At 50.6% G+C, this 21,990-nt stretch overlaps 2 protein-coding genes across 4 annotated transcripts in view; one reads left to right on the top strand and one right to left on the bottom strand.

Annotated features, from left to right (window-relative positions):
- SENP7 (SUMO specific peptidase 7) overlaps positions 1–11,403 on the bottom strand; it is a 177,379-nt gene extending 165,976 nt beyond the window's left edge. For all 3 annotated transcript variants that reach the window (XM_069757698.1, XM_069757699.1, XM_069757700.1), the window contains exons 1-3: positions 11,188–11,403; positions 3,265–3,340; positions 1,313–1,420 (exon numbers count right to left, since the gene is read on the bottom strand). In XM_069757698.1, the coding sequence (XP_069613799.1) occupies positions 1,313–1,420; positions 3,265–3,327 (171 nt within the window). In that variant the 5' untranslated portion in view covers positions 3,328–3,340; positions 11,188–11,403. The remainder of the gene's footprint in view (positions 1–1,312; positions 1,421–3,264; positions 3,341–11,187) is intronic.
- Positions 11,404–11,441: 38 nt separating this feature from the next.
- The window catches only part of LOC138670405 (putative protein ARB2BP), a 41,529-nt gene continuing 30,980 nt past the window's right edge, over positions 11,442–21,990 (top strand). Inside the window, exon 1 of the mRNA XM_069757697.1 lies at positions 11,442–11,475. The gene's annotated coding sequence lies outside the window, so the exon portion shown is untranslated. The remainder of the gene's footprint in view (positions 11,476–21,990) is intronic.

Raw genomic sequence — 21,990 nt, 5'->3', positions numbered from 1 at the left:
CGAGTATAAGCCTAGGGTGGAAAATGCAGCAGCTACCGGTGAATTTCAAAAATAAAAATAGATGCTCCATACTGTTCATTATGGCCCCATAGCTGTGCCATATAGTGCTCTGCACCGTTCATTATTTCCCCATAGCTGTGCCATATAGTGCTCTGCACCGTTCATTATTGCCCCATAGCTGTGCCATATAGTGCTCTGCACCGTTCCTTATTGTCCCATAGCTGTGCCATATAGTGCTCTGCGCCGTTCATTATTGCCCCATAGCTGTGCCATATAGTGCTCTGCACCGTTCATTATTGCCCCATAGCTATGCCATATAAAGCTGTGCCATTGCTGCTGCAATAAAAAAAAACATGCTATACTCACCTCGCTGCTTGCAGCTCCCCAGCGTCTCGTCCCGGCGTCTCTCCGCACTGACTGATCAGGCAGAGGGCGCCGCGCACACTATATGCATCATCGCGCCCTCTGACCTGAACAGTCAGTGCAAGAGGACGCGAAGACAGAGCGGCGCCCAGCGGGTGGAACGTGGACAGGTGAATATTACATACTTACCTGCTCCCGGCGTCCCGCTCCCTCTGCCTGTCACACGGTCTTCGGTGCCGCAGCCTCTTCCTCTATCAGCGGTCACCGGCACCGCTGATTAGAGAAATGAATATGCGGCTCCACCCCTACGGGAGGTGGAGCCGCATATTCATTTCTCTAATCAGCGGTCCCACGTGACCGCTGAACAGGGGAAGAGCTGCAGCACCGAAGACCGTGTGACGGGCAGAGGGAGCGTCAGGACTGCCGGGACTAGGTGAGTATGCCTCAGCGCCCTCTCCCCCTCACCCGCCGCCCACCGTGACTCCAGTATAAGCCGAGAGGGGCACTTTCAGCCCAAAACTTTGGGCTGAAAATCTCGGCTTATACTCGAGTATATACGGTAATCACCTGTACAGAATGATTCCAGAACCTTGTGTAATGCAAAGGAAATCTTGAAAACACGCATGGTCTGAGGTCCTCGAGGAATGCAGTTTGACACGTGTGTGTGTGTGTGTGTGTGTGTGTGTGTGTGTGTGTGTGTGTGTGTGTGTGTATATATATATATATACACTCTTATGTCAGCAATACAAATACAGCAGATGACTTTATCTAGTCAGCTGTCATGATGCTCTACAACGTTATTGTAGACTGCCAGACAATTTATATCAATGGGCGGTCTACAAACAGCTATCCTCCACCATGAAGCAAGCCTGCCTATTTCTACAGATGAGAGATTCATTTTCTTCACCTCTGAAAAGAAGCACTATTAGTTGCAGACATGACGCTTTACCTTCCGGACAGTGACATTTCTGAATTCAGGTTTGCAGAGTCTAGTTAAAGGTGAACTCGCTTGGACTTCTTCACACCATTCATCAGCTTTTTTCTTTGGAATTTTAAACTGTGAAGAATCAAAGGAAAAATATATTAAAATAACTGACAACAAACAAGAAGGGGAGATCACCTTAAATTGCGCTACAGAATTAAAACGTAAAGTGCAATGGCCTGAAAATACTGGATATCTACAGCAATAGAGAATGTTTGTAAAATGTCAGTGGCCAGCTCTCAGAGGAGCTAGTTGGATAATATAAGCATTTTATAATTTATTACGCTAGACTATTTGCAATTAATGCAAGATACAAAGAAAGAGAAATGTAATTGCATGTCAGTGGTCAGTACAGAAACAAGTACACTACATGCAAATAAACAAAAACATTGGTCATACCTAAAAAGTATACACTATGTTCAAAATGTGAAAAATAACATAATAAACAAACTGATTAACTCATAAATGAATCAACCGGAGATACACGAAGGTCCCACTTTAGAGGATTTATTTTGAGGTAATGTATTGTCATGGGTCTGTCTCGTACACCAATAATTGACAAGCGATGCTATTGATAACGATATATTCACCCTGTTTGTGTATAAAATTATAGCGCCGAATGTTCATAGAAGTGAAATTTCCAACTTATTGGTTTGTTTTTACCTCTATCATTTAACTTTTAGATCCCACTCATTCCCTTCAGTGATAGTAGGTATTACATCAAGCATCTGCTTATGTGAATTTAATGAGGAATTTAAAGGGAACATGTACCCCTTTTCATTCTGCCCAAACAGTGGGTAGCAAGAATCAGAGCCTCCAGTGTTTCAAATAAGATATACTTTAAAGATAATCACTAGGAGTAGCACTGTAAAAATGCTCTCCCATAGCGAGAGACCCGTCGACCACCTCTGGCAGTACTGGGAAAAGCTGTCTGGGGATGGACTAGTCTAGTCTCTGGCCAAAATATTCAAGCGGATTTTTTCTGAAGCTCTGTGCATTTCAGAGAAAAATATACCTGGCTGCAATCATGCCATGCGCTGATTCTTGCTGCTCACGGTTTGGGCAGCATGAATCAAAGCAGGATCCCTTTAAAAGGTTTGTAGCAAGTTTAGAAGTTATAGCTATCTTTAAAGGGGTCATCTGAAACTTTACTTATCAGTCCCTATGGGGCTAAAAATGCACAGGCATGTAATTGCTAACTTCCTGCCTGTTATCAATCTTTTTCAGTGTAAAGATGTCACAGATGGCTCCTGCCTGCGATTCCGCTGCTTCATTTGACCTTGCGTCAAGAAAACAACTGTTCTAATCTACTCCGACGATGGAATGTCATGCTGATTGACAGCTAGCTCCCTGCAGTTTGGCAGAAGGGAGACGCCTGTCAATCAGCATGACATCACCAGTGACGTTCCATCAACAGAGATGAGAATAAGAGAAAGCAGCTGCTCTATCAACGTCACCGGAAGCTAGAGAATCGCCTACAGGAGCGATCCATCACAGCTCTGAGCTGGCAGAGATCAGCACCGGACAGAACAGGCGGGTAGCTAGCAACTAGAGAGAAAAATAACCAATGTCCGGGATCACCCCTTTAAAAGAAGGGATAACTGCTAGTGATGAGCAAACGTGCTGTGATAAAGTCTTATCCAACCATGCTCAGGTGCTAACCGAGTGTCGCGCTGAGTTACTTCACCACCTCTGCAGCCAATCAGTGAGCTCGGCCCGCGAGCCCAGTGATGTCAGCAATGAAGCCAAGCAACAAACAGCAGCGCAGCGGCGGAGACTCAGCACTGGACCCCGGGAGGGTGAGTAAGGCTCAGTTTTTGGTTGCTTTTTTTTCACAATGAACTATACATAGACAAAGTTGTCTGAATGAAGACCACCTCTGTGATAACAGACCACCCTAATGTCTGACCCATACTTACCACATTACTTCTCCCGACCGCTGAGGACAGTGGTGCCGGCTCCCTCTTCTGTTTATCCATCATGATTACTCGGCCGCTGCAATAAGAACAGGAGAAAATGTCACTTGTCGCCAGCACAATGTCACACACTGAAGGCGAAGGCTACAGCACTAACACTAAGGGTCAGACGCTGAAGGCGAGGGCTGCAGCACTAAGGGTCAGACGCTGAAGGCGAGGGCTGCAGCACTAAGGGTCAGACACTGAAGGCAAGGGCAGCAGCACTAAGGGTCAGACGCTGAGGGCGGCAGCACTAAGGGTCAGACACTGAAGGCGAGGGCGGCAGCACTAAGGGTCAGACACTGAAGGCAAGGGCAGCAGCACTAAGGGTCAGACGCTGAAGGCGAGGGCGGCAGCACTAAGGGTCAGACACTGAAGGCAAGGGCAGCAGCACTAAGGGTCAGACGCTGAGGGCGAGGGCGGCAGCACTAAGGGTCAGACGCTGAAGGCGAGGGCGGCAGCACTAAGGGTCAGACGCTGAGAGCGAGGGCGGCAGCACTAAGGGTCAGACGCTGAAGGCGAGGGCGGCAGCACTAAGGGTCAGACACTGAAGGCGAGGGCGGCAGCACTAAGGGTCAGATGCTGAGGGCGAGGGCGGCAGCACTAAGGGTCAAGCGCTGAGGGCAAGGGCTGCAGCACTAAGGGTCAGACGCTGAGGGCGGCAGCACTAAGGGTCAGACACTGAAGGCGAGGGTGGAGCACTAAGGGTCAGACGCTGAAGGCGAGGGCGGCAGCACTAAGGTCACAAGCTGAAGGCAAGGGCGGCAGCACTAAGGGTCAGACGCTGAAGGCGAGGGCGGCAGCACTAAGGGTCACATTGTGAAGGTGAGGGCTGCAGCACTAAGGGTCAGACACTGAAGGCGAGGGCGGCAGCACTAAGGGTCAGACGCTGAGGGCGAGGGCGGCAGCACTAAGGGTCAGATGCTGAACGCGAGGGCGGTAGCACTAAGGGTCAGACACTGAGGGCGAGGGCAGCAGCACTAAGGGTCAGACGTTGAGGGCGAGGGCTGCAGCACTAAGGGTCAGACGTTGAGGGCGAGGGCGGCAGCACTAAGGCCGGCGTCACACTGGCGTATTGCATCCGATGCGAGAGCATCGGATGCAATATGCTAATGACACTCGGCTCCTACTCGCAGCAGAGCAGAAGCCGAGTCTCATGCGTCTGTGCTCCGATTCTCTCGCACAGGGAGGATCGGAGCACAGCTGCGGAGGAGGCGGAGAATTGAATTTCTCCATCTCCTCCATTGCTGGAGTCCGCTTATAACGCACATCACTCGGATGATATCCGAGTGGTGTGCGCTGTCTCACTCGCACCCATAGGCTTATATGGGTGCGAGTGAGCCGAGAGTTTTCCTCGGTCCGAGACAATTGCAGCATGCTGCGATTGTCTCGGACTGAGAAAAATGGCTGACAAAAAGTCGGCTGCTGGGAGCTGTCCCATAACTTATCATTGGTCCGAGTGCAATGCGATTTTTTATCGCATTGCACTCGGCCGTTTAAAGCGCCAGTGTGACGCCAGCCTAAGGGTCAGACACTGAAGGCAAGGGCGGCAGCACTAAGGGTCAGACGCTGAAGGAGAGGACGGCAGCACTAAGGGTCACACGCTGAAGGCGAGGGCGGCAGCACTAAGGGTCAGACGCTGAAGGAGAGGGCGGCAGCACTAAGGGTCACACGCTGAAGGCGAGGGCGGCAGCACTAAGGGTCAGACGCTGAAGGCGAGGGCGGCAGCACTAAGGGTCAGATTCTGAAGGCGAGGGCTGCAGCACTAAGGGTCAGACACTGAAGGCAAGGGCGGCTGCACTAAGGATCAGACGCTGAAGGCGAGGGCGGCAGCACTAAGGGTCAGACACTGAAGGCGAGGGCGGCAGCACTATGGGTCACACACTGAAGGCGAGGGCGGCAGCACTATGGGTCACACACTGAAGGCGAGGGCGGCAGCACTAAGGGTCAGACGCTGAGGGCGGCAGCACTAAGGGTCACACGCTGAAGGCGAGGGTAGCAGCCTTAAGGGTCACACGCTGAAGGCGAGGGCGGCAGCACTAAGGGTCAGACACTGAAGGCGAGGGCGGCAGCACTAAGGGTCATACGCTGAAGGCGAGGGCGGCAGCCCTAAGGGTCACACCCTGAAGGCAAGGGCAGCAGCACTAAGGGTCAGACGCTGAGGGCGAGGGCGGCAGCCCTAAGGGTCACACCCTGAAGGCAAGGGCAGCAGCACTAAGGGTCAGACGCTGAAGGCGAGGGCGGCAGCACTAAGGGTCAGACGCTGAGAGCGAGGGCGGCAGCACTAAGGGTCAGACGCTGAAGGCGAGGGCGGCAGCACTAAGGGTCAGACACTGAAGGCGAGGGCGGCAGCACTAAGGGTCAGACGCTGAAGGCGAGGGCGGCAGCACTAAGGGTCAGACGATGAAGGCGAGGGCGGCAGCACTAAGGGTCAGACTCTTTGGGCGAGGGCGGCAGCACTAAGGGTCAAGCGCTGAGGGCGAGGGCTGCAGCACTAAGGGTCAGACGCTGAGGGCGGCAGCACTAAGGGTCAGACACTGAAGGCGAGGGTGGAGCACTAAGGGTCAGACGCTGAAGGCGAGGGCGGCAGCACTAAGGTCACAAGCTGAAGGCAAGGGCGGCAGCACTAAGGGTCAGACGCTGAAGGCGAGGGCGGCAGCACTAAGGGTCACATTGTGAAGGTGAGGGCTGCAGCACTAAGGGTCAGACACTGAAGGCGAGGGCGGCAGCACTAAGGGTCAGACGCTGAGGGCGAGGGCGGCAGCACTAAGGGTCAGATGCTGAACGCGAGGGCGGTAGCACTAAGGGTCAGACACTGAGGGCGAGGGCAGCAGCACTAAGGGTCAGACGTTGAGGGCGAGGGCGGCAGCACTAAGGCCGGCGTCACACTGGCGTATTGCATCCGATGCGAGAGCATCGGATGCAATATGCTAATGACACTCGGCTCCTACTCGCAGCAGAGCAGAAGCCGAGTCTCATGCGTCTGTGCTCCGATTCTCTCGCACAGGGAGGATCGGAGCACAGCTGCGGAGGAGGCGGAGAATTGAATTTCTCCATCTCCTCCATTGCTGGAGTCCGCTTATAACGCACATCACTCGGATGATATCCGAGTGGTGTGCGCGGTCTCACTCGCACCCATAGGCTTATATGGGTGCGAGTGAGCCGAGAGTTTTCCTCGGTCCGAGACAATTGCAGCATGCTGCGATTGTCTCGGACTGAGAAAAATGGCTGACAAAAAGTCGGCTGCTGGGAGCTGCCCCATAACTTATCATTGGTCCGAGTGCAATGCGATTTTTTATCGCATTGCACTCGGCCGTTTAAAGCGCCAGTGTGACGCCGGCCTAAGGGTCAGACACTGAAGGCAAGGGCGGCAGCACTAAGGGTCAGACGCTGAAGGCGAGGGCGGCAGCACTAAGGTCACAAGCTGAAGGCAAGGGCGGCAGCACTAAGGGTCAGACGCTGAAGGCGAGGGCGGCAGCACTAAGGGTCACATTGTGAAGGTGAGGGCTGCAGCACTAAGGGTCAGACACTGAAGGCGAGGGCGGCAGCACTAAGGGTCAGACGCTGAGGGCGAGGGCGGCAGCACTAAGGGTCAGATGCTGAACGCGAGGGCGGTAGCACTAAGGGTCAGACACTGAGGGCGAGGGCAGCAGCACTAAGGGTCAGACGTTGAGGGCGAGGGCGGCAGCACTAAGGCCGGCGTCACACTGGCGTATTGCATCCGATGCGAGAGCATCGGATGCAATATGCTAATGACACTCGGCTCCTACTCGCAGCAGAGCAGAAGCCGAGTCTCATGCGTCTGTGCTCCGATTCTCTCGCACAGGGAGGATCGGAGCACAGCTGCGGAGGAGGCGGAGAATTGAATTTCTCCATCTCCTCCATTGCTGGAGTCCGCTTATAACGCACATCACTCGGATGATATCCGAGTGGTGTGCGCTGTCTCACTCGCACCCATAGGCTTATATGGGTGCGAGTGAGCCGAGAGTTTTCCTCGGTCCGAGACAATTGCAGCATGCTGCGATTGTCTCGGACTGAGAAAAATGGCTGACAAAAAGTCGGCTGCTGGGAGCTGCCCCATAACTTATCATTGGTCCGAGTGCAATGCGATTTTTTATCGCATTGCACTCGGCCGTTTAAAGCGCCAGTGTGACGCCGGCCTAAGGGTCAGACACTGAAGGCAAGGGCGGCAGCACTAAGGGTCAGACGCTGAAGGAGAGGACGGCAGCACTAAGGGTCACACGCTGAAGGCGAGGGCGGCAGCACTAAGGGTCAGACGCTGAAGGAGAGGGCGGCAGCACTAAGGGTCACACGCTGAAGGCGAGGGCGGCAGCACTAAGGGTCAGACGCTGAAGGCGAGGGCGGCAGCACTAAGGGTCAGATTCTGAAGGCGAGGGCTGCAGCACTAAGGGTCAGACACTGAAGGCAAGGGCGGCTGCACTAAGGATCAGACGCTGAAGGCGAGGGCGGCAGCACTAAGGGTCACACACTGAAGGCGGGGGCGGCAGCACTATGGGTCACACACTGAAGGCGAGGGCGGCAGCACTAAGGGTCAGACGCTGAGGGCGGCAGCACTAAGGGTCACACGCTGAAGGCGAGGGTAGCAGCCTTAAGGGTCACACGCTGAAGGCGAGGGCGGCAGCACTAAGGGTCAGACACTGAAGGCGAGGGCGGCAGCACTAAGGGTCATACGCTGAAGGCGAGGGCGTCAGCCCTAAGGGTCACACCCTGAAGGCAAGGGCAGCAGCACTAAGGGTCAGACGCTGAGGGCGAGGGCGGCAGCACTAAGGGTCAGACGCTGAAGGCGAGGGCGGCAGCACTAAGGGTCAGACGCTGAGAGCGAGGGCGGCAGCACTAAGGGTCAGACGCTGAAGGCGAGGGCGGCAGCACTAAGGGTCAGACACTGAAGGCGAGGGCGGCAGCACTAAGGGTCAGACGCTGAAGGCGAGGGCGGCAGCACTAAGGGTCAGACTCTTAGGGCGAGGGCGGCAGCACTAAGGGTCAAGCGCTGAGGGCGAGGGCTGCAGCACTAAGGGTCAGACGCTGAGGGCGGCAGCACTAAGGGTCAGACACTGAAGGCGAGGGTGGAGCACTAAGGGTCAGATGCTGAAGGCAAGGGCGGCAGCACTAAGGGTCATATTGTGAAGGTGAGGGCTGCAGCACTAAGGGACAGACACTGAAGGCGAGGGCAGCAGCACTAAGGGTCAGACGCTGAGGGCGGCAGCACTAAGGGTCAGACGCTGAAGGCAAGGGCGGCAGCACTAAGGTCACAAGCTGAAGGCAAGGGCGGCAGCACTAAGGGTCAGACGCTGAAGGCGAGGGCGGCAGCACTAAGGGTCACATTGTGAAGGCGAGGGCTGCAGCACTAAGGGTCAGACACTGAAGGCAAGGGCGGCAGCACTAAGGGTCAGACGCTGAGGGCTGCAGCACTAAGGGTCAGACACTGAGGGCGAGGGCGGCAGCACTAAGGGTCAGACGCTGAAGGCGAGGGCGGCAGCACTAAGGGTCAGACGCTGAAGGAGAGGGCGGCAGCACTAAGGGTCACACGCTGAGGGCGAGGGCTGCAGCACTAAGGGTCAGACGCTGAGGGCGAGGGCGGCAGCACTAAGGCCGGCGTCACACTGGCGTATTGCATCCGATGCAAGAGCATCGGATGCAATATGCTAATGACACTCGGCTCCTACTCGCAGCAGAGCAGAAGCCGAGTGTCATGCGTCTGTGCTCCGATTCTCTCGCACAGGGAGGATCGGAGCACAGCTGCGGAGGAGGCGGAGAAATGAATTTCTCCATCTCCTCCATTGCTGGGGTCCGCTTATAACGCACATCACTCGGATGATATCCGAGTGGTGTGCGCTGTCTCACTCGCACCCATAGGCTTATATGGGTGCGAGTGAGCCGAGAGATTTTCTCGGTCTGAGACAATCACAGCATGCTGCGATTGTCTCGGACTGAGAAAAACGGCTGACAAAAAGTCGGCTGCTGGGAGCTGTCCCATAACTTATCATTGGTCCGAGTGCAATGCGATTTTTTATCGCATTGCACTCGGCCGTTTAAAGCGCCAGTGTGACGCCAGCCTAAGGGTCAGACACTGAAGGCAAGGGCGGCAGCACTAAGGGTCAGACGCTGAAGGAGAGGGCGGCAGCACTAAGGGTCACACGCTGAAGGCGAGGGCGGCAGCACTAAGGGTCAGATTCTGAAGGCGAGGGCGGCAGCACTAAGGGACACACGCTGAAGGCGAGGGCGGCAGCACTAAGGGTCAGACGCTGAAGGCGAGGGCGGCAGCACTAAGGGTCAGACACCGCACACAGGCCGGGTGACAGGTAAGGGCTACTTTCACACTAGCTTCGGTACGGGCCGTCGCCATGCGTCAGCCCAACGTACCGACGCATGCTGTGAAGAAAAAAATTACAACGGGGGCAGCGGATGCAGTTTTACAACGCATCCGCTACCCCATTGTAAGGGCCGGGGAGGAGGGGGCGGAGTTCCAGCCGCGCATGCGCGGTCGGAAAAAGCAGAACCGACGGACAAAAAAACGTTGCATGGAACGTTTTTTGTCCCGACGGACTGCAAAAACACGACGCATGCGATGTTTGGCAAACTGTCGGTAATGAAAGTCTATGGAGAAAAAACGCATCCTGCGGGCAACCTTGCAGGATGCGTTTTTTCTCCACAACGATGCATTGCGACGTACGTCACACAACGCTAGTGTGAAAGTAGCCTAAGGCCATGTTCACACAGTGCGTTTTTTATCGCGGAACCGCGGCGGTTTTGCCGCTGCGGTTCCGCAGCTGTTTTCCATGCAGGGTACAGTACACTGTACCCTATGGAAAACAGGACACACTGTGCACATGGTCCAGAAATTGTAAAAAAAAAGACGCGCTGAATAGCTCCCGGAAAAAAGAAGGAGCATGTCAATTCTTTTTCCGGAGCCGCAGCGGTTCTGCACCCATAGACCTCCATTGTGAGGTCCAAACCGCAGTAAAACCCGCAGATCAAAAATATATCTGCGGGTTTTACTGCGGTTTGATGTGCAGAACCGCTGCAGCAGGAAGTGCGGGGAGCGGGCGGAAGTGCGTGGGCGGAGTGTGGCTGCCCCCCCCGTGTTCCGATCCCGCCCCCCCGTGCTCCGATGCCTCCCCCCCAGTGCTCCGATGCCCCCCCCCCCCAGTGCTCTGATGCCCCCCCCGTGCCCTAATCTCCCCCCCTTATACTCACCCGGCGTCCCGGTGTCCGTCCGGCCGTCTTCTCCCTGGGCGCCGCCATCTTGCAAAATGGCGGGCGCATGCGCAGTGCGCCCGCCGAATCTGCCGGCTGGCAGATTCGTTCCAAAGTGCATTTTGATCACTGAGATATAACCTATCTCAGTGATCAAAATAAAAAAATAGTAAATGACCCCCCCCCACTTTGTCACCCCCATAGGTAGGGACAATAAAAAAAATAAAGAATTTTTTTTTTTTTTTTTTCACTAAGGTTAGAATAGGGGTAGGGTTAGGGTTAGGGTTAGGGTTAGGGGTAGGGTTAGGGTATTTTCAGCCATTTTAACCCTAAAAAAATTCCTAGAAAACACACAGACTCTGGCTAGAAAACTGCATCAAAAAAACGCATCAAGAAACGCATCAAAAACGGACCAAAAAAGGACCAAAAAAAGGACCTGCGTTTTCTGCCAAGAGCTGCAGTTTTTTAAAAAACAGTCAGGAAAAAAAAAGGATGGAAATCCTGAACGTGTGAACATACCCTAAGGAGCAGCGCAGGTACAGTAATCCTGTGCACAGCGCAGCCCCCGGAGCAGCACCCTGGTCGCTATGGGTGACCGGCCACCCGCTAATAAAGGGCTGCGCCAGTTCACACTAGGCTTCAGTGCAGGAATCGCGAGAGTGAGGTACATACACGGCCGCCGCAGCTCCGGCTCTTTACATCACGTCCAGACAGGCCGCAAAATGGAAACAGTGACGTCAGCGGCTCCAAGGGATAAAGCGACGACTTCTTACATAACGTAGCGATAAAAGAAAACGTCAGAACCCCCAGCACAAGTGCAGCCTGTGACCAGTGCCCACCCCCAAGATGGAGACACGGCCCCCACTCCTCGGCGCTGTTTGCGGAAGTGACAAAAGCATGCGACGCCATGGAACTGGTCTCGTGACCTGTCACGTGACTGTAGTCCTAACCTCCAGAGAAGTGAGTTACTGCGTGTGTGCTGCTTGTAGTGGGGGCGGCATGTGGTGTGGGGGCTCGTCACCTGTACACTGCTAACGCGCACATAGATGTGGATATATAGATACACACACGGGTCTATACAATATATATATATATATATCTATGTACATAATTGTCTAAGGGTCACTTCCGTCTGTCTGTCCTTCTGTCACGGTTATTCATTCGCTGATTGGTCTCGCCAGCTGCCTTTCATGGCTGCCGCGACAAATCAGCGAGGGCCACAGTCCGATTAGTCCCTCCCCTACTCCCCTGCACTCACTGCCCGGCGCCCGCTCCGTAATCCCCTCCACTCACCGCTCACAGGGTTAATGGCAGCGGTAACGGCCCGTGGTGTAACGCATTCCATTACCGCTGCTATTAACCTTGTGTGTCCCCAACTATTTACTATTGATGCTGCCTATGCAGCATCAATAGTAAAAATATGCAATGCTAAAAATAATAAAAAAAAACCTGCTATACTCACCCTCCGCCGCCTTTACCGCTCCTCCCCACGCACCCGGGACCGCTCCATGCAAGCGGCAGCTTCCGGTGAGGTCCCGTCCCAGGGCTGGTGTGCGACAAGGACCTGCCGTGACGTCACGGTCATGTGACCGCGACATCATCATAGGTCCTGCTCACACCAGCCCTGGGAACGGAAGTTGCCGCTTGCAATGGAGCGGGAGCGTGGCGAGGAGCGAGAAAGGCGGCGGATAGTGAGTATAGCAGGACTTCAACGGGCTATAGGTGAGTATATGTGTTTGTTTTTTTTTAAGTCTCTATACTACGTGGCTCTGTGCTGGGCAATATACTACGTGACTGGGCAATATACTACGTGGCTCTCTGCTGTATACTATGTCGCTGTGCGATATACTACGTCACTGGGCAATATACTACGTCACTGGGCAATATACTACGTGGCTGGGCAATATACTACGTCACTGGGCAATATACTACGTGGCTGGGCAATATACTACGTCACTGGGCAATATACTACGTCACTAGGCAATATACTCCCATAGTTTGTAAGCTTGCGAGCAGGGCCCTCACTCCTCCTGGTATCTGTTTTGAACTGTATTTCTGTTATGCTGTAATGTTTATTGTCTGTACAAGTCCCCTCTATAATTTGTAAAGCGCTGCGGAATATGTTGGCGCTATATAAATAAAATTATTATTATTATTACTACGTGGCTGGGCAATATACTACGTGGCTGGGCAATATACTACGTGGCTGGGCAATATACTACGTCACTGGGCAATATACTACGTGGCTGGGCAATATACTACGTGGCTGGGCAATATACTACGTGGCTCTGTGCTGTATACTACGTGACTGGGCAATATACTACGTCCCTGGGCAATATACTACGTGGTTGGGCAATATACTACGTGGCTGGGCAACATACTACGTCACTGGGCAATATACTACGTGGTTGGGCAATATACTACGTGGACATGCATATTCTAGAATACCCGATGCGTTAGAATCGGGCCACCATCTAGTGTGTATATATATATATATCTCTACTATATAATTGTCTAAGGGTCACTTCCGTCTGACTGTCACAGATATTCATTGGTCGGGGCCTCTGTCTGTCATGGAATCCAAGTCGCTGATTGGTCTTGCCAGCTGCCTGTCATGGCTGCCGCGACCAATCAGCGACGGCCACAGTCCAATTAGTCCGTCCCTACTCCCCTGCAGTCAGTGCCCGGCGCCCGCTTCATACTCCCCACAGTCACCGCTCACACAGGGTTAATGCCAGCGGTAACGGACCGCGTTATGCCGCTGGTAACTAACTCCGTTACCGCCGCTATGAACCCTGTGTGACCAAGTTTTTACTATTGATGCTGCCTATGCAGCGTCTATAGTAAAAAGATCTAATGTTAAAAATAATTTTTAAAAAATCATTATATACTCACCTTCTGCCGCCTTTCCCGCTCCTCGCGATGCTTCGGTGACCACTCCATGCAAGCGGCAGGTTCCGGTGCTAAGGATGGTATGCGAGAAGGACCTGCCCTGACGTCACGGTCATGTGACCGCAACATCATCACAGGTCCTGTGCGCCTGTGCGAGAAGGACCTGCCATGATGTCACGGTCATGTGACCGCAACATCATCACAGGTCCTGCGCGAGAAGGACCTGCCATGACGTCACGGTCATGTGACCGTGACGTCATCACTCCCTGGGACCGGAAGCTGGCGCGTGCACCACGCACAGGCGACAGAACTACAAGGGGCCCTCGGATTGGAAGGTGAGTATGTTTATTTTTTATTTTTTAACCTGTGACATACGTGGCTGAGCAATATACTACGTGGCTGGGCAATATACTACATGGCTCTGTGCTGTATACTACGACACTGGGCAATATACTACGTGGCTGGACAATATACTACGTGGCTGGGCAATATACTACATCGCTGGGCAATATACTACGTGACTGGGCAATTTACTACATGTATGGGCAATATACTACGTGGCTGGGCAATATACTACGTGGCTGGGCAATATACTACGTGGCTGGGCAATATACTACGTGGCTGGGCAATATACTACGTGGCTGGGCAATATACTACGTGGCTGGGCAATATACTACGTGGCTGGGCAATATACTACGTGGACATGCATATTCTAGAATACCCGATGCGTTAGAATCGGGCCACCATCTAGTGTGTATATATATATATATATATATTAGCTGAAGAGCCCGGCGTTGCCTGGGCATAGTAAATATCTGTGGTTAGTTATAGCACGTCACTTCTCTTATTTTCCCATCACGCCTCTCATTTTCCCCCTCACACCTCTCATTTTCTCCCTCACTCCTCTCATTCCCCCCTAACAATTGTCATTTCGACCTCACATCTGTCATTTTCCGATCACTACACTATTTTCCCTCACTCCTCTCATTTTGCACTCACACCTTTTCATTTTCACCTCACACCTCTCATTTTCACCTCAGTATATACATGTTTGTCATCTCCCTTATATATAGCATACACCTGTATGTCATCTCCTGTATATCATCTCCTGTATATAGTATATACCTGTATGTCATCTCCCCTGTATATAGTATATACCTGCTGTGTCTTCTCCCCTGTATATAGTATATACCTGTATGTCATCTCCTCCTATATATAGTATATACCTGTATGTCATCTCCTCCTATATATAGTATATACCTGTATGTCATCTCCTCCTATATATAGTATATACCTGTATGTCATCTCCTCCTATATATAGTATATACCTGTATGTCATCTCCTTCTATATATAGTATATACCTGTCTGTCATCTCCCCTGTATATAGTATATATCTGTGTGTCATCTCCTCCTGTATATAGTATATACCTGTATGTCATCTTCTATATATAGCATATACCTGTATGTCATCTCCTCCTGTATATAGTATATACCTGTAGGTAATCTGCTCCTGTATATAGTATATACCTGTATGTCATCTCCTCCTCTATATAGTATATACCTGTGTGTTATCTCTCCTGTATATAGTATATATCTGTGTGTCATCTCCCCTGTATATAGTATATACCTGTGTGATCTCCTGTATTAGACCTCGTTAACACGTTATTTGCTCAGTATTTTTACCTCAGTATTTGTAAGATAAATTGGCAGCCTGATAAATCCCCAGCCAACAGGAAGCCCTCCCCCTGGCAGTATATATTAGCTCACACATACACATAATAGACAGGTCATGTGACTGACAGCTGCCGTATTTCCTATATGGTACATTTGTTGCTCTTGTAGTTTGTCTGCTTATTAATCAGATTTTTATTTTTGAAGGATAATACCAGACTTGTGTGTGTTTTAGGGCGAGTTTCGTTTGTCAAGTTGTGTGTGTTGAGTTGTGTGTGGCGACATGCATGTAGTGACTTTTGTGAGATGAGTTTTGTGTGGCAACATGCGTGTAGCAACTTTTTGTGCGTCGAGTTGCATGTAACAGGTTAGTGTAGCAAGTTGTGTGCAGCAAGTTTTGCGCATGGCGAGTTTTGCGCGTGGTGAGTTTTGTGTCTGGTGCCTTTTGAGTATGTGCAAGTTTTGTGTGAGGCAACTTTTGCATGTGTTGCAAATTTTGTGCATGTGGCAATTTTTCCGCATGTGCAAGTTTTGCGTGTGGCGAGTTTTCCATGAGGTGAGTTTTGCACTTGTGGCGAGTTTTGCGGGAGCCTAGTTTTTGCATGTGGCGAGTTTTGCGCGTGGCGAGTTTTGAGCGGCGACTTTTGTGTTTTGACTTTTATATGGCGAGGTTGGTGTATGTGTGGTGAAATGTGTGCTGAGGGTGGTATGTGTTCAAGCACGTGGTGGCGCATTTTGTGTGTGTTCATATCCCCATGTGTGGTGAGTATCTCATGTTGGGGCCCCACCTTAGCAACTGTACGGTATATACTCTTTGGCGCCATCGCTCTCACTCTTTAAGTCCCCCTTGTTCACATCTGGCAGCTGTCAATTTGCCTCCAACACTTTTCCTTTCACTTTTCCCCATTATGTAGATAGGGGAAAAATTGTTTGGTGAATTGGAAAGCGCGGAGTTAAAATTTCACCTCACAACATAGCCTATGACGCTCTCAGGGTCCAAACGTGTGACTGTGCAAAATTTTGTGGCTGTAGCTGCGACGCCTCCAACACTTTTCCTTTCACTTTTTTCCCCATTATGTAGATAGGGGCAAAATTGTTTGGTGAATTGGAAAGCGCGGGGTTAAAATTTCACCTCACAACGTAGCCTATGACGCTGTCAGGGTCCAGACGTGTGACTGTGCAAAATTTTGTTTCTGTAGCTGCGACGCCTCCAACACTTTTCCTTTCACTTTTTTCCCCATTATGTAGATAGGGGCAAAATTGGTGAATTGGAACGCGCGGGGTTAAAATTTCACCTCACAACATAGCCTATGACGCTCTCGGGGTCCAGACGTGTGACTGTGCAAAATTTTGTGGCTGTAGCTGCGACGGTGCAGATGCCAATCCCGGACATACACACATACACACACACACATACACACATTCAGCTTTATATAGTAGATGTGATGTGAGGGCTCTCCACCTGTATAAACCTCCACCTGTATATAAGTGTGTGTATCATATATGTGTGTGTGCACATTTACTGTCTTATACACACACGGGTCGATTTATTGTGTATGTATGTGTGTGAGAGTTCATCACCTGCAGCAGGTATGCACCTACATGCACATAGGTCGGTGTGTTTATAAATCTATATACCGTATATACCCGAGTATAAGCCGAGATTTTCAGCCCAAAATTTTGGGCTGAAAGTGCCCCTCTCGGCTTATACTCGAGTCAAGGTGGGTGGCAGGGTCGGCGGGTGAGGGCGCTGAGGTATACTTACCTAGTCCCAGCGATCCTCGCGCTGTCCCTGCCGTCCCACGGTCTTCTGTGCTGCAGCTTCTTCCCCTCTTCAGCAGTCACGTGGGACCGCTCATTACAGAAATGAATAAGCGGCTCCACCTCCCATAGGGGCGGAGCCGCCTATTCATTCCTCTAATCAGCGGTGCCGGTGACCGCTGATAGAGAAAGAAGCTGCGGCACCGAAGACCAGGCAGAGGGACAGCGCGAGGATCGCCAGGACTAGGTAAGTATAGCATATTCACCTGTCCTCGTTCCAGCCGCCGAGCGTCGCTCCATCTTCCCGGCCGGCGCCTCCATCTTCCCGGCGTCTGCGCTCTGACTGTTCAGGCAGGGGGCGCGATGACGCATATAGTGTGCGCGGCGCCCTCTGCCTGATCAGTCAGAGCAGAGACGCCGGGAAGATGGAGGCGCCGGAACGAGACGCCGGGAGCTGCAATCAAGGGAGGTGAGTATGTGGTTTTTTTTTTTTTATTGCAGCAGCAGCGGCGGCAGAGATTTATGTGGAGCATCTATGGGGCACAGTGAACGGTGCAGAGCACCGTATATGGCACATCTATGGGGCACAGTGAACGGTGCAGAGCACCGTATATGGCACATCTATGGGGCACAGTGAACGGTGCAGGGCACCGTATATGGCACATCTATGGGGCACAGTGAACAGTGCAGAGCACCGTATATGGCACATCTATGGGGCACAGTGAACGGTGCAGGGCACCGTATATGGCACATCTATGGGGCACAGTGAACGGTGCAGGGCACCGTATATGGCACATCTATGGGGCACAGTGAACGGTGCAGGGCACCGTATATGGCACATTTATGGGGCACAGTGAACGGTGCAGAGCACCGTATATGGCACATCTATGGGGCACAGTGAACGGTGCAGAGCACCGTATATGGCACATCTATGGGGCACAGTGAACGGTGCAGGGCACCGTATATGGCACATCTATGGGGCACAATGAACAGTGCAGAGCACCGTATATGGCACATCTATGGGGCACAGTGAACGGTGCAGAGCACCGTATATGGGGCACAGCTATGGGGCACAATGAACGGTGCAGAGCACCGTATATGGCACAGCTATGGGGCACAATGAACGGTGCAGAGCACCGTATATGGCACAGCTATGGGGCACAATGAACGGTGCAGAGCACTGTATATGGGGCACAGCTATGGGGAAATATGAACGGTGCAGAGCACTGTATGGCACAGCTATGGGGAAATAATGATCTATTTTTATTTTTGAAATTCACCGGTAGCTGCTGCATTTCCACCCTAGGCTTATACTCGAGTCAATAAGTTTTCCCAGTTTTTTGTGGCAAAATTAGGGGGGTCGGCTTATACTCGGGTCGGCTTATACTCGAGTATATACGGTAAATATAGATAATAATATATCGCGATTCACCCGCAGATGTTAACAGTTTAAGTGCCGCTGACAGCAGTATTTAACATGCACGCGCAGGAAGCGCATCATTCCCTCCTCCCATCGGCGCCACTGTTACATGACCACGGGTCGCCGATGAGTTTGCATGACAACCCTGGGTCAGCAGGAGACCTCTGTGGTTGTCATTGCTAGATTGCTATGAGCGCCGCCTGGTGGTTGGCACTCATAGCAAGTGAGCATATCTGCTACATAGAGCAGGACTAATAGTCCCGGGGAAACTATTGAAGGATGCAAAAAGTAAAAAAATATATATAAAAGTTCAAATCAACCCCCCCCCCCCCTTTCAAAATAATTAAAAAAAAATCAAATATACACATATTTGTTATCGCCGTGTTCAGAATCGCCCGATCTATCAATATAAAAAAGAAATAATCCAATCGGTAAACGGCATAGTGAGAAAAAAATCAACACACCAGAATTACCTTTTTTTTGGTCGCTGCAACATTGCAATAACAGGCGATCAAAAGATTGTATCTACACCAAAATGGTATCAATAAAAACGTCAGATCAGCGCGCAAAAAATAAACCCTCATTTAGACCCAGATCACAAAAAATGGAGGCGCTACCGGTCTCGGAAAATGCCAATATTATTTTTTTTTTTTTTTTTACAAACTTTGGATTTTTTCACCACTAAGACAAAAAAGAACCTATTTGGTGTCCATGAACTCGTAATGACATGGAGAATCATAATGGCAGCTGAGTTTTAGCATGTAGTAAACATAATAAAACAAAAACCCAAACAAAAAACCAGTGTAGGATTGCACTTTTTTTGCAATTTCACTGCACTTGGAATTTTTGTTCCTGTTTTCTATTACACGACATGGTAAAACCAATGGTGTTGTTCAAAAGTACAACTCGTCCCGCAAAACAATAAGCCATCACATGGCCATTTTGATCAAAAAATAAAAAAGTTATGGCTCTGGGAATAAGAAAAGCAAAAAATGAAAATGCAAAACCAAAAATTCCCCTGTGATTAAGAGGTTAATAGAAAGTTGAGTGGAAGGAAAAAGTGTGGTAGAAAAAGGTGCACAAGCAACCGGGATAACCGCAGTCTTGAAAGGATTGTTAAGAAAAGGCCATTCAAAAATTTGGGGGAGATTCACAAGGAGTGGACTGCTGGAGTCATTGCTTCAAGAGTCAACACACATAGACTTATCCAGGACATGTGTCGCATTCCTTGTGTCAAGCCACTCATGTCCAATAGATAACGCCAGAAATATCTTACCTGGGCCAAGGACAAAAAGAACTGGACTGTTGCTCAGTGGTCCAAGGTGTTGTTTTCAGATGAAAGTAAATTTTGCATTTCATTTGGAAATCAAAGTCCCAGAGTCTGGAGGAAGAGTGGAGAGGAACACAATCCAAACTGCTTGAGATCTAGTGTGAAGTTTCCACAATCAGTGATGGTTTGGGGATCCATGTCATCTTCTGGTGTAAGTCCAATGTGTTTTATCAAGACCAAAGTCAGCACAGTCATCTACCAGGACATTTTAGAGCACTTCAAGCTTCCCTTTGTAGGAGGGTGCTGATGTTATGGACAGTAAAGAACACGCTGTTACTTTAAGAGACTGCACCCCCTTGTCTGGACGGAATGTTCTGCTTCTCCCCTGCAATTAGACTGTGTGAATGAACTGGACTGTGCAGAGGCAGGGGTGGAGCCTGAACAGTGTGTGTGAGCTGAGGCTGCTGCAGAGAGAACTTTGTGCTGATAGCTGCAAGAGACAAGAACTGTGTCCTGATATAGTTGCAAGAGAGGACCCCCAGCCTGTAACAGAGTGGACTTGTGAGATTTGACAGACTTTTCCGGGTGCAGCGAGGGTGGCTATCCTGTGTTAGTTCGAGGAGCCACGAAGATACCGAGAAGGCGATTTACAGTTTCCAGGAGCACCTCCAGGACCCAGAAGCAAGGAGAAGACCACGTTTCATGGAGCTGATAGAAAGCCATGCGCACCACCGTACTAGACTGTTGGGTGCTCTCCGGGACTGGATCTGAGTCCCCAACATCACCGTAAGTTTGTTCCTGTTTTGTGCACGTCAGGGCCTAGTGTAGGCTGCAATAGTCAGAAAACAGCAGCCGTGAGGCCTGCTTAGTAAAGGCCAGGGAGGTTATACATAGAGTAGCACCATTCTTTGTTTATTGTTTGCATTTACTTGCGTGACATATATTGAGTCTGTGACAGTTGGAGCACCGTGCTATTTTACGGACAAGCTAAAGAATATAACTCTTGTAAATTATCTTTTGCCATTGTATGCCCCTGTTTGCATCTTCCTCATCCACTTCATTCCTTGCCTTCCAATAAATCTACCCTTTGTTGTGTGCAGTAGTCTTCCTGCACTGTGGTGGTCCCCCGGCCATGGCTTCACCTCTGCTAACAAGCTTTTTGGAGATGGAAATTTCATTCTCCAGCAGGACTTGGCACCTGTCCTCACTGACAAAAGTACCAATACCTGGTTTAAAAACAACAGAGACACTGTTCTTGATTGGCCAGCAAACTCGCCTGACCTTAACCCCATAGAGAATCTATGAAGTATTGTCAAGAGGAAGATGAGACACCAAACCCAGCAATGCAGACGAGCTGAAGGCTAATATCAAAGCAACCTGGGCTTCCATAACACCTCAGCAGTGCCCCAGGCTGATCGCTTCCATTCCACACCACATTGATGCAAAAGGAGCCCGACCAAGTATTGAGTGCATTTACCGAACATACATTTCAGTAGGCAAACATTTTGGATTTTAAAATCATTTTTCAAGCTGGTGTAAGAAAGTATTCTAATTTACTGAGATAATGACTTTTGGGGATTTCATTGGATGTAAGCGATATAATCATCAACATTAACAGAAATAAACACTTGAAATGGATCACTCTGTTTGTAATGACTCTATAATATATGAGTTTCACTTTTTGTATTGAAGAACTGAAATAAATAAACTTTTTGATGATATTCTAATTTAGTGAGCGTGTGTGTACGTGCGTGTGTGTGGGCTTAACACCTGCGGCCTGTACACACCTAATGTGTATATACACGTGTGTGTGTGTGTGTGTGTGTGTATATATATATACACCCACACAGGCCTATGTATACAGTGCCTTGCGAAAGTATTCGGCCCCCTGGAACTTTTCAACCTTTACCACATATCATGCTTCAAACATAAAGATACCAAATGTAAATTTTTGGTGAAGAATCAACAAGAAGTGGAACACAATTGTGAAGTTGAACAAAATGTATTGATTAACAGCTCACACACGCTGTTCAGGCCCTACCCCTGCCATCTGCACAGTCCAGTTCATTCACACAGTCTATTGCAGGGGAGAAGCAGAACATTCCATCCTGCCAGTCAAGGTGCAGTCTCTTAAAGTAACAGCGTGTTCCTTACTGTCCATAACAGCACCACCCTCCTACATGCCTCCCTTCTTAATGATGGTCATCCTCGGCGATCACAGCATCAAGGTCAAAGTGTAATGAAGGAACGTGCAATGTGGAAACAGCACCTATAGAGGAGGCAACAAAGTTGTAAAAACAGACAGAGCACACTGTTCTACATATCGGACTGGTGGAACCCCTGCATTAGACCTCTGGGATCTCCAAAGCTCTTGGCTGTCAGGCAAGGCCTGACTTTTTTCCAGAGGAATACATGCTGCAGGAGTCATGGCGGGCTCTTGTCTGGTCCTCACATGGCGGT

This window comes from Ranitomeya imitator, chromosome 3 (genome assembly GCF_032444005.1).
Source record: "Ranitomeya imitator isolate aRanImi1 chromosome 3, aRanImi1.pri, whole genome shotgun sequence".
In the NCBI taxonomy this organism is placed as follows: Eukaryota; Metazoa; Chordata; class Amphibia; order Anura; family Dendrobatidae; genus Ranitomeya; species Ranitomeya imitator.
The sequence above is the reverse complement of the archived record's forward strand: the minus strand, read 5'-3'. Positions and strand labels throughout refer to the sequence as shown.